At 37.6% G+C, this 13299-nt stretch overlaps 1 protein-coding gene across 2 annotated transcripts in view; it reads right to left on the reverse strand.

Moving 5' to 3' along the window:
• Positions 1 to 13299, reverse strand: part of RTN1 (reticulon 1) — a 211090-nt gene that overhangs the window by 23753 nt on the left and 174038 nt on the right. Inside the window, exon 1 of one of the 2 annotated variants that reach the window (XM_045810531.2) lies at positions 547 to 732. The exons of the other annotated variant lie outside the window; for it this stretch is intronic. Within the exon in view, the coding sequence (XP_045666487.1) occupies positions 547 to 607 (61 nt within the window). The 5' untranslated portion in view covers positions 608 to 732. Of the gene's footprint in view, positions 1 to 546; positions 733 to 13299 lie in introns of those variants that run through there. 2 annotated transcript variants of the gene reach the window in all.

Below are 13299 nucleotides of genomic sequence, written 5' to 3' on the forward strand. Positions count from 1 at the left end.
ATATGTGGCTACGCCATCATATTTTCAGGATTTCGAGAGCTAGTCTGCATTTCCAGTCTCCTTTGTGTGACCACAAATAACAACCCTGAAATGGGTGTGTCCCTCTTAAAAGGATGCACTAGAGCCCTCTCACTTAATGGTTATACCAGGAGATTTCAACCTTTCGGCGGAAATTAAATGGCCTGGGATGCATAGAACAATAAGAAAGCATTTTAACTCCGAGGATGAGAAGAGATTAAACAAGTACTGAACAATCAACGGATCCCACAAGAGCTCCCGGAGAAGGCAACTGATGCATTATTTAAATTTCTAGCATTACAACAAGAAAACAAAGGGGTGGGGGTGGGGGGTTAAAAAAAAAAAAGGAAATGAATCCAAACACCATCCATTTTGATTTTTGACATGACAAGTTTACTCCCCCCAACAGAAAGCTCTTGGGTATGAAGCATGCATAGGTCCCACAGGTGAAATGATGCACAATGGCCGAGTCCGGGTCCCGGGGTTCCCGTGCACCGCAGGCATGCACTACCGAAATAAAGAGAATACCCTGACTTTTCCAGTTGCTCCATACACAGTCCATCTTGGTGGAATCGGCAGTAGCCTGCATCGTGAGGGCTTTGGGGGCTCGCCGCTGCTCTCCTCGGGGGCGCGGAGCTAGCACTCAGGGTCGGCGCCCCGGCTGCAGCGGCAGGGCTCGCGGTGGCCGCGCGGCTGCAGACTGACTGAGGCTGCACCAGCCGGCGCGCGGCGAGGGGCGGGCGCGTCGCGGGCGCCGCAGTCTCCGCGGCAGCGAATCAGCGCGGCGCGGCCCCGGGGCTGCCAGCGCGCACCGGGATGCGGCCACCGCTCGACGCGAGAGCGCTGGCTCGGCCGTCTGTCCTGGGGGGCTGCCCTGGAGACCGCTGAGCGGGTTCTGACCGGGGAGGCACAAAAATGGGCAAGGGGGGGGGGAGAAAAGGAGGGGCAAAGGGCCAAGGGTGGGGATCAGAGTGCGGCAATTGGACTGCTCCTGGGAGTTCTGGACACAGGGTGCATATTCTAGAAATATCTTAGACACCTAAGAAACCTGTTGGGTAAGACGCAGGTGACGGCAGTACAGCTGTCCGGCTTTCAGCAGAATGTCCCCCCATAATTGTCCCCATTGCTCACTCGCCTCTCTCTTCCTCATTTCTTTACATTCTGGCCACGATTTATTTTAATTGCCTGGCATCTTCCAAGCAATTGCCAGATCTCTTCCTCTTTCTGGAATGTTCTATGGCTATCCAAAACCTTTGTTGGCAAGCCAAAATCACTGTATAAAGAAATCCTGCTGCTCAGTAGGTCTTGTGTGTTTCTCCTGCGGCCCCTCTTCTCCAGCTCAGTTTGTGGTTTGAATGAATAAATACGTATCAGAATGTGGTGCTTGTAGGCTCTGGTTCAAAGCCCCTGGACTCTCGCACGCAGAGTTACTGGTCACTGCACTGACACTCCAGGAGGTCAGTTGTGGGGACATCCAAACAGAACTCAGGGAAGCAAAGGGTATTCTGCCTCGACATCATCATCTTTGGGATTGAATGTTGGGGGCAGATGGAGGTGGGGCTGTGTGTATCATTTGGGAGATATAAAGTAGGTTTCCAAACCCAGTGAGTCAAGAGATTCAAGTCCGCAGTTACAATGCAGATGTCAATGGGAGGACAACAGTGGGTGGTGACCTACTATTTAAATCTCACCATGAAATACTTTATCAGTTTATACACCAAGAACTTGAGAGAATGGACTGGGGATAGGTACATTTTGATGAGGAAAAGGCAGAGATAGCACAGAGAAAGGACTCGAATTTGGGCATTGTCTGGGGGAAGGCAGTTCTGGTGACAGGAACCCTTGGGGAGACAAAATATAACATGGGGCCAGAGGACTCCTTTGGAACTACAGAGGCATGCAGAAGGAAGAGTTCCCATTTTACTTGTTGTGGCATGACATCATCTTTTACACAGTATTTCTCTCTCTCCCTCAAAGAGAAATGGAGCCTTCATGATTCTTCCACAGTTCACAGAGAGGTTCCTTGCCAGACCCAAATCGACATTTGCACATCCTGCACTGGCAAGGACTTAAAGACAGTAGTCTCAAGGTTATGCTTGTAGCTATGATTTATCTTTCATTTTATGAAGAGTATACACATTAAAATGTGATCTTTGGGATCATGCATATTTTTTTTCTTTTTAGGATGTGAGCTTCCAGAGACCCTGAGCTTCTCTCTGTAGCTCTGTAACCTAACTGAAATTACTAAGGAAGCTTAATAAGAATGAGAAAGCAGGAGGATGATTTGGCACTTCCGGGCAGCTGACTTCTCCTACAAGAGGAAGGGGTGTCAGAGCTACCATGGGGCTGACGGGAAGGAAAAGTGTTATTACAAAGCACTTTTCAAACTGACTTGCTCCAGTGATTGTAGTGACCTTTCTATACTTCTATTTCCAACCCCACTCCAAATTTTTTTTTCATCATCATGGTCATGTTTGGGAATTCAGTCACAAAATACCGAAAAGACAGGTACTTGATGATCTGACCAGTACTGAATTCTCACTGCATGAAGTAGGGCTGGACAAACTAAAAACAGATGGGACAAGGCTCAGAAGGAAGGGGTTGCCATGTGGGCTGCCTATACTGGCTCCTTGTCAATGGAAAACCTTTGGAGCCTTGGCCACTAGGAGGCACTGCCAGTCCAATGATAGCCCCAGTCATCAGCCCGAAGTCCAGCCGTTGCCCCCCAGTTGCCTTTAGTGGTGAGTATGAAGTGTTCACCATGTTACCAGAACCACCGTTCACGGCTAATCTGATGGGCAGTCCTGTGCAGCAAGCTGAGGGCAGCACACCCCTGCCTGGGAAGAGCAGGCAGAGGCTAACTCTCCCTCAAGTGGAGGGGAGCTGTGTCAGACTTCCTGGGCCACGCATTTTCATGGGCCACCAAGCTGACCTTGGAATTTCAGCTCAGCTGAAAGACCACATTCTGTTTAGTCATGCTGAATCTGAAGACAGAGCTTGATGACGCCCCAGAAGTCAAGATAGCAATTTGATAGTCGAAGGTTGAGGTAAGGCGTCTGATGCCACAGAGATACACACCAGTGATACAAGAATTGAGGGGCTTTAGGTTAAGGCGTAGGTGGTAGGAGAAACATAAATGAATTTATTGAAGAAAAATCAGGCAGAAAAGTGTGAAGAACTTGACTGAGAATTGGGGGGTGTGGGCGTGAGACCCACTTAGGTGGCAGAAGTTAGTTATGTGGCCTTCAGCAAGTATTTATCACCTTTGGACCTTTTTCTCATAATGAGAAATGAATTATACAAATGAATTACAGCTTTAGATGTTTGTTTCTATGAAATAATAAGAACTTATTTCTTGTAGACATTGTAAGTGGGTACTTTCTTTGCACAAGTGCCCACACAGTATTAATTGAAAGCTCTTGCCAAGATCAAGATGATAAAATGGGTAGAAAAGATATGTAAATTGTCCTTGAGCGGTGAAAGAAAACAGAAAGCAAAATAAAGCTTGCTAAAAGCGGGCAGGGACTGCCACTGTCTTTAAACCAGGAGAGAACAGACGGGCTTTGTACACAGCCAGCTCAGAACTTGGTTTAGGTGCCTGCCAGGAGCGGAAGTGATGTCTTTAGTGTTCAGGATGAAATCATGCTGTAGGCATTCGGTTCAAGGAAAAACAAAATTGTTAAGTTTTGAAATCTCATCCCAGATCAAGACAAATGTTGAAGACTACCATGCCCAGAGTGCCTGTACGGCGTCTGTGCTTTTGTAGCCCCAGGATTTTACTGATGAGAACCAGTGGCACCTATATTGATACATTTATTCAATACATATTTACTGAGTACCTACTGTTTCTAGATACTGCTCTAGGATAAAGCAAAATTGCTACTTTTAAGAAGTTTACGTGCTAGTAGGATGGGCAGATAATAATAAAAGACGTAAATGTGTATTTCACTTATGGACGGGTGTACAGGGGGAAATAAAGCAGGTAAAGGGGATAGAGAATGGGAGTGGGGTGGAAGTTTTCTATTTTATGAGAAGGGTCAGCAAAGGCCTATCTCAAGAATAAGGTAAAATTAAAGCAGACACCAAACAAAAGAGAAGGAGAAAGCCATTAAGTTATATGGGGAAGAGTATTTACAAATGCACTGAGTTTCAGGACGGAATGTAATAGCTTAAACTATATCCAGCTCATAGAACTCCATGTTTGGCGTGTGTGTGTGTGTGTGTGTGTGTGTGTGTGTGTACTGCTCTGCGAAGTATAGCAATTGGAAGAAAAGGCACAAAACCAAAAAAGTACTTCATTATGATCAAAGAACACTCAGAACTTTGCTTTATGCCATATGGAATAAGGAAATTTAAAGTAACAACCAATTTGGCACATAAGCCACTGCACCAAAATAATGCATGAATTGCCTTTAATTCAAACGACAGATCAGCACTTGTTACTTGCCAGGTGCTTTTTCATATGGTATATATTTAGTTGTTACATATCTGTATGAGGTAGATAGTGCTTACCTTCATTTTCTTGATTCATTCATCCACTCAATCTGCAAACATTTATAGAGCCCCAACTAAGTGCCTGATCCTGTAAATACAAAAGGAACTGCCCACTGGAAACTTGAGTTTAGTGGGGGAGAGTTACACACAAGTAGATAAATGCAATCAACTGTTAGGTGCAGGAGCAGGAAAGAGTGGATACACAGTGATTAAGGGGAAGAATAGGTTTCAGGAAAAGCTTCGGAAAATAGATGATTACAAAGCTGAGTTACAAACAAAAAAATGGGATCGCCAGTTTGAGTGACGGGGCTTTCCTGGCATATGGACATGGAAATTTAATCACAGACAGGTGCAGGGGACAGTGAGACAGATCCAAGTAATAATACTATCAGTGAATGAAGGAAACCCTGCGAAGTTTCAAGAGGAGGAATAACATCTTGAGAAGCAGAATAATTTATCCGGATTTGGCTTTGGATTTCCCAGAATTGTTAAAAGAAATGCATTATAGCCCTGAGCAAGCAAGAGGAAATCAATACCCTGACCCACATCATAGTGAAACTACAGGGTATCAAAGACAAGAGAAAATCTTAAAAGTAAGCATAAGTGAACGACACATTGCCTCAGAGAAACTGTTGGACCAGCCACAGTCTTTTCATTAACCGAAGCCAGAAGACAATGGAATAATGTCCTCAAAGTAGTAAGGGAAAATAACTGTCATCTAGAATTCCGTATCCAGCAAGACTAATATAGATATTTTCAAATGTAAGAAATGAGAAAACTTCTTAACTACAAACCCTACAGAAAAAGCAACCAAGGTTGGTACATCTGGAAGAAGAAAACTGAACTTAGAAGGAAGAAGGGAAATGCATGAAAGAGTGCTAAGTGCAAAAATTGGTAATGGCTAATTTGGGGGGTTGCAAAAGAAAGGTGAGATTAAAGTAGTAGACAAAAATAGAATATAAAGTAGGAAGGAGTGATAAAAGTAAGAGCATCCTAACGTCCTAGTACTATTCAGGAGAAGAGTAGAGATCTTTATTTTATTTCATGTTTTTGAGATCTTAATTTTATTTATTTTTTAATAATATTTTTTATTATATCATGTTAGTCACCATACAGTACATCCCTAGTTTTTGATGTGAAGTTCCATGATTCATTACTTGCGTATAACACCCAGTGCACCATGCAATACATGCCTCCTTAATACCCATCACCAGCCTATCCCATCCCCCCACCCCGCTCCCCTCTGAAGCCCTCAGTTTGTTTCCCAGAGTCCATAGTCTCTCATGGTTCATTCCCCTTCTGAGATCTTAATTTTAGACAATGAAAAGTCAAATATGTGTGTTAAACATTTAAGGGGCACCACTAGAAATAACTAGAACATGTATCTTCTAAATGAATAAAATGTAAAAACAAGGTAATTAATAAATTAAATTGGAATCAGGAAAGAAAAAAATGAGAAGCAAAGTAAAGAACTAGTAAATAGAAAGCATAAAATAAAGCATTTAGAAAACATCTAAATATATCCAAATAATGCCAACCAGAAAGATGGAAACTCTCTGACTGGATGAAAAAAATTTAGCTAAAGGAGGTCTATAAAAGAAAATCCTAAAGCATACTGACACAGTAAAGTTAAAAGTAAAGATGTAAAAAACTATTCCAGGTTAGAGATTTTTGGATAGTGATCTTGCTAATAAACTTACTTCTTAATTCTAGTTGTGGATTCTTTTGAATTTTCTATGTACATAATCATTATTCTCTGAAGAAATATGTTGTTATTTCTTCCTTTCCAATCTTTATACTTTTATTTCTTTACTTTGACTTAACTGCACTGGCTAGTACTTCCACATATAATGTTGAGTTTCAGAAGTGGTAAAGGGTGTATATTCTTTGTCTTACTCTTGGATTTAGGGGAAAACTGTGCTCAAAATTTTACCATTAAATATGATGTTGGCTGTGAATATGTTAGTGGTCTTTTATCAGATTAAGGCAAGTTCCTTCTATCCCTAGTTTTTTTAGAGTTTTTGTCATGAACAGGTATTGAATTCTATCAAATGCTTCTACTGAAGCTATTGAAATGATCACAGGGATTTTATCCTTAATTTAGGTAATACATAAATTACATGGATTGAATTTTTAATGTTAAAGCAACCTTGCACATTCCTCAGATATACCCCATATGGCCCTAATGTGATATTCTTTTTATATATCAGTACTCAATTTCAAGTCAATTTGCTAATAATTTGTGTAAACTTTTTCTATTTATATGCAGGAGATCTGTCCCTTCCTTTCTTTTCTTGTAATATCTTTCTTAAGTTTTTGTATCAGGGTTATGCTGGCCTCACAAAACAGGCGGAAGAGTGTTACTCCCTCCTATCTTTTCTGAAAGAGTTTATATAAGGTGGTATTCTTTCTTTTTGGAATGTTTGGAAGAATTCACCAGTGAACCCATCTAGACCTAGTTTTCTTGTGAGATGTTTTTTAATTATAAATTTCTTTAACAGATATAGGATTATTCTGATTTTTAACTTCTGCTTATGTCAATTTTAGCAAGTTTTATTTTCCTCAAATCCATTCATTTTAAATGTTGTCAAATTTATTGGTATAAATTATTCATAACATCATAATTTTATGTTTTTAATAATCTGAAGGAGCTGTAGCCATGTCTACTTTTTCATTTGTGATATTGGTTTTATTTTTCTCTCTTCATTTCTTGATCATCTTATTGGAGGCTGATTAATATTATGAATTAATTTCAAAGAATAAAATTTTTCTTTTTTTTCTCTTTTGTGTATCTTTTTATATGCTATTTCATTCTATTACTATTATTTCCTTCTTTTATTTTCGTTTTTCTTTCATTACCTCCACAAAATAGAGGCTTAGATTATTTTCAGCCTTTCTTCTTTTCTAACATATTCATATTCATTTAAAAATATAATATTCCCTCTAAGCACTGGTTTAGTGGCAACCTACAAGTTTTGTTACATTATGTTCACGTTATTGTCCAGTTCAAAATATTTTCTAATAGTCATTGTGATTTTTTTCCTTTGGTCCATTGATTATATAAGAATTATAAACTTCTGAGGTGTGTTCTAACGATCCTATTGTTTATTTTCAGTTTAATTCACCTGTAGTTAGACAACAAACTCTGTACAATTTTAATCCATTGAAACTTGTCAAGCCTTGCTTTAGAGTCTGGAATATGATCTATTTCTTTTTAAAAGATTTATTTATTAACTTGAGAGAAAGCAAGCAGGGGGAGGGGCAGGAAGGGAGGGAGAGAAGTGGACTCAGCGCTGTTCGTGGAGCCCAACATCTCTCACAGCCCTGAGAGATCCTGATCTGAGCTGAAATCAAGAATTAGAGGCTTAACTGACTGAGCCACCCAGGTGTCCCAAATACGACCTATTTTGATACATGTGTCAATTGGTCATGAATGTATATTCTGAAGTTTTAAGGGTGTTCTATAAATGTCAATTAGGTCACAGTGGTTAGCAGCATTATTCAAATAATCTATTTCCCTACTAATTTTTTGGCTGTATGTCTGCCAGATATTGAAATGAGTATACTACAACATCTAACTTTCATGTTGATTGATCTATCTTCCTTTCAATTCTGTCAACTTATAAAACTTTACATATATTGGGCTCTTATAAATTTAGAATTATGATGTCTTACTGTTGAGTTAACCCATTTATCTTTATGAAATGTTCCTCCCTATCTCTAGTAACACTCCTTGACTCAAAGTTTAGTTTGGCTGATGTGTATATATACACAACAGCTTTCTTTTGGTTGGTGTTTGCATGATATGTCTTTTTCCATCCTTTACTTTCAAACTATCTGTATCTTTTTTTGTTCTTAAAAACAGTATTTTCTTGGGTCTTGTTTTTAATTCAGGCTAGTCATCTTTGTTTTTTTAAGGTTGAGTGTTAAAGTCAATTTATATTTAATGTAACCATTGATAGAGCTGGATTTAAGTCCATCATCCTGCTAGTTATTTCTTACTCATCACATCTCTTCTTTGCTCATTTATTCCACATTTCTTGACTTCTTTCAAAATAATCAAGCATTTTAAAAAAAATTAATCCATTTATTTCCCACAATAATTTTCTAGTTACACCATTTAAAATATTCTTGTAATTACCTTTCAATGATAATGTTCATCCTTAACTTACTGGAGTCTATCTTATATAGTACTTTTACAATTTCCTATAAAAGAATCAAAGAATCTTACAACTGTAAACTCCACTTACTGACTGCCACTTTTAAGCTAGGTTTGTTATGTTATAAACACCAAACAATATAATAATTTTTGTTTTAAAAGGTTGATAGTATTTTACATCTTTTCACATATATACTTTTTCCAATATTCTTCATCTCATCCTGGATTACCATATTTCCATCTGGGATCATTTTCTTTCAACCCAAAGAATTTTCTTTACTATTTCTTTCAGTTCTGGTCATGGCAACCAATTCTCTCAGTTTTTGTTTGTCTTAACATACCTTTATTTCACTTTCATTTCTGAATGATAGTTTCACTGGGCAAAGAGCTCTAATTTAGCAGGTTTTTTTCTTCCAGCAATTTAAACGTTTTTTCCTATTGACTACTGATCATCCTAGTTTTGGTTGAAAAGTCAGCAGTTGACCTCGTTTCTTTGAAAGTAATGTTTCTTATTTTTATGGCTGTTTTTAAGATTTTCCTCTTTTGCTTTGGTTTTATGCAGTTTGATTAAAATAAGGTTATATGTCCTTTGGTGTCTATTGAGCTTCTCAAATTTGTATATTGACTGATGCCTTTTATCAATTTTGAAAAAAAATCTCAGCCATATTTCTTCAAATATTCCTCTGCCCCATTTTCTGTCTCCTTTCCTATAAATCCAATTATTCATAGGTTCAGCCTTCTGACAAGTTTTTTATACTCTGTTCTTTTCATATTTTTATTTAGTTTTTTCACCACTTTGGATATTTCTTATTGAGGTATCTCTGAATTCACTAATTTTATCTTCTTCTGTGTCCAAAGAGCTATTACATGTAGCTAAGTGAATTTTAATTTCAGAAATTTAATTTTTCAGTTCTAGAACATTCACTTGATTTTTTCATAAATACCCTTTCTCTGCTGAAATTCTCAATCTTTTTATCCATTTTCTTTCAAATATTTATAATAGTTATTTAAAAGACTTCATCTAACTTCAATATCCAGCTCATCTATGGGTCAGCTTCTATTGTCTCTTTCTAAATTCTAGCATAGTTAACATGCAATGTTATATTAGTTTCAGGTGTACAATTAGTGATTTAACAATTCTATGTTACTCAGTGCTCATCATGATTAAGTGTGCTCTTAATCTCCTTAACCTATGTCATCCATCCCTCTGCCTATCTCCCCTCTGGTCACCATCAGTTTGTTCTCTATAGTCAAGAGTCTGTTTTTAGGTCTGTCTCTTTTTTTGTTTTGTTTTGTTTTTTATATTCCACATATGAGTGAAATCACATGGTATTTGTCTTTCTCTGATGGACTTATTTCACATAGCATTATACCCTCTAGATCCATCCCTATTGTCTTTTTTTGTTGTTATCAGTCACATATTCTTGCCTCTCTTACATGTCTAGTAATGTTTTATAGTATGATAGATATTGTGTACTCAAGAACCATACAGATAGGCAGTTGATGCTATTTTCCCACAGAAAGGGTTCACCTCTTCCTCTGTTAAGCAGATAATGGTGAGGGGTTGATCACATCCCTTCAATTATATGATAGACTACAAAACAAGACTCAATACACTTTAACAGGATGGAAATCATACAAAATGTATTCTCCAACCACTTGGAATAAAATTAGAAATTGATAACGAGGAAATTTGTAAATTCACTAATATGTGAAACTTAATCAATACCCTTCTAAACAAGCAATGGGTCAAAGAAGAAATCACAAGGGAAATTTTAAAATATTTCAAAATGAATGAAAATGAAACAAATGTTCAGAAGGTACAGCCAAAGTAATACTTAGAGGGAAATGTATAGCTGTAAACACCTATGATAGAAAAAAAGAAATCAATAACCTAAACTTCTGCCTTAAGAGACTAGAAAAGGAGCACAACCTAAACCCAAAGCAAGCAGGTGGAAGAAGTAATAGAGATTAGGGTGGAAATTAATGAAATAGGAAAAACGATACAGAAAATCAATGAAACCAAAAGTTGATTCTTTAAAAGGATCAACAAAGTTGACAAACCTTTAGCTAGAATAACTGAGAAGGAACAGATAAAGACTCAAATTACTTAAAGTCAGTGATGAAAGAGAGGGACATTGCTACCAACCTTACAGAATTAGGAGGATTATAGGGAAATACTATGAACAACTACAGACAAACAAATTCAATAACGTAGATGAAAATGAACAAATCTTTAGAAAGACATAAACTACCAAAACTGACTCAAGGGGAGATAGAAAATAAGAATAGACTGAGATGAATAGACACTAAATTAGTAATTTTAAAACTTCGCACTAAGATAAGCCCAGGTCCAGATGGTTTCACTGGTGAATTCTACCAAACATTTAAAAAATACATAACACCAATCCTTCACAACTCTTCCAAAAATAAGAAGGCGTGGGAAAACTTTCCATCACACTCTATAAGGTCGCCATCACCCTGATAAAAACCAGACAATGGTGAGAATTACAGATCAATATTTCTTATGACTACAGATGAGAAACTTCTCAACAAAATACTGCCAAACTGAATCCAGCAACATATAAAAAGGATACATCATGACTAAGTGGGATTTATGCCAGTGGTAAGATAGCCAATGTAATACACCATCTTAAAGAATAAAGGACAAGACCCACATAATCATCTCAATGAAGGAAAAAACCATTTGAGAAATTGATCACCCTTTCACAATAAAAAATGCTCAACAAACTAGGAATAGAAGGAAACTTTCTTACCCTGATAAAAAGGAATCTCAAAAAAAAAAAAAAAATCTCACAGCTAACACGAAACTTAATGGCAAGAGATTGAAAGCTTTCCCCATAAGATCTGGAGCAAGACAAGGATGTTTGCTCTGGCAATTTCTATTCAGTATCACACTGGAGATTCTAGCCAGGGCAATGTAACAAGAAAAAGAAATGAAACTGATCCAGATTGGAAATGAAAAAGTAAAACTATCTCAGACAAAATGAGCTTGTATACAGAAAATTATAAGGAATCAAAAAAATATTTAGAGGCAATAAAATAAGTCTAGCAGTTTGCAGGATGTAAGATCAGTGTACAAAAACCAACTGTATTTCTACACACAAGCAGTGAACAATCCAAAAATGAAGTTAATAAAACAGTTTCATTCATAATAACATAAAGAAGAATAAAACAGGGGCACCTGGGTGGCTCGTCAGTTAAGCATTTGCCTTCAGCTCAGGCCATGATCCCGGGGTCCTGGGATCGAGCCCCACATCAGGTCCCCAGCTCAGCGGGGAGTCTGCTTCTCCCTCTCCCTCCCCTGCTCGTGCTCTCACTCTCTCTTTCTCTCTCTCTCAAATAAATAAATTTTTAAAAAAGAATAAAATACTTAGGGAATAAATCTAACAGAGAAAATGTAAAGCTTATCCTTTGAAAACTATAAAACGAATGAAATTAAAGAAGACTTAATTAAATGGAACTACATTTTTGTTCATAGATCAAAAGGCTTAATATTGTTAAGATGGCAATATTCCCCAAATTAATCTACAGATTCAACACAATCCCTGTCAAAATCCAAGCTATTTTTTTTCTTTCAAAAATCAAATGATTAATCCTAAAATTCATATGGAAATGCAAGGGACCCATAACAGACAAGATGATCTTGAAACAGAACAAAGTTGTGGGTCTCACACTTCCTGACTTCAAAACCTACTATAAAGCTACACTAATCAAGACAGTGTGGTAATGGGATAAGGCTAGACACATAGGTCAATAGAATAAAATTGAAAGTCCCGAAATAAACCCTAATATATATGGTCAACTGATTGTCAACAAGGGTGCCAAGACCATTCAATGGGGATAAGAACAATATTTTCAACAATGGTACTGGGACAACTTGCTATACAAAAGAACAAAGTTGGATCCCTACCTTACACCAAATACAAAAATTAACTCATAATAGATCAAAGACTTAATGTAAGAGATAAAACTAGAAATCTCTTAGAAGAAAACAGGCATAAATCATCATGACCTTGGATTAGGCAGAGGCTTCTTAGATATGACACCAAAAGCACACAGAATGAAAGAAAACACAGGCAAATTGGACTTCAATATTTATCTTTTTTTGACTTCCAAAAGAAACCAAACCACTTTTGTACATCAAAGGATACTATCAAGAAAGTGAAAAAACGGAGACAACACCTCATACCTGTCAGAATGGTTAATATCAAAAACACAAGAAACCGGAGCTCCTGGCTGCCTTAGTCAGAAGAGCATGTGACTCTTGATCTCAGGGTTGTGAGTCTGAGCCCCATGTTGAGTGTAGAGATTATTTAAAAATAAATAAATAAAACCAAACCACACAAGAAACAAGTGCTGGCAAGGGTATGAAGAAAAAGTCATACAGTGCTGGTGGGAATGCAAACTCTTAACAGCCACTGTGGAAACAGTATGGAGGTTCCTCAAAAAATTAAAAATAGAATTTCCATTTGATCTAGTAATTCCAGTACTGGCTATTTAGCCAAAGAATATGAAAACAGTAATTTAAAAAGATATATGCACCCCTATATTTACGCAGTATTATTTACAATAGCCAAGATATGGAAGAAACCCAAGTGTCTGCT

The sequence above is a fragment of the Ursus americanus genome, chromosome 26 (assembly GCF_024610735.1).
Source record: "Ursus americanus isolate L20-20 chromosome 26, mUrsAme1.1.p, whole genome shotgun sequence".
In the NCBI taxonomy this organism is placed as follows: Eukaryota; Metazoa; Chordata; class Mammalia; order Carnivora; family Ursidae; genus Ursus; species Ursus americanus.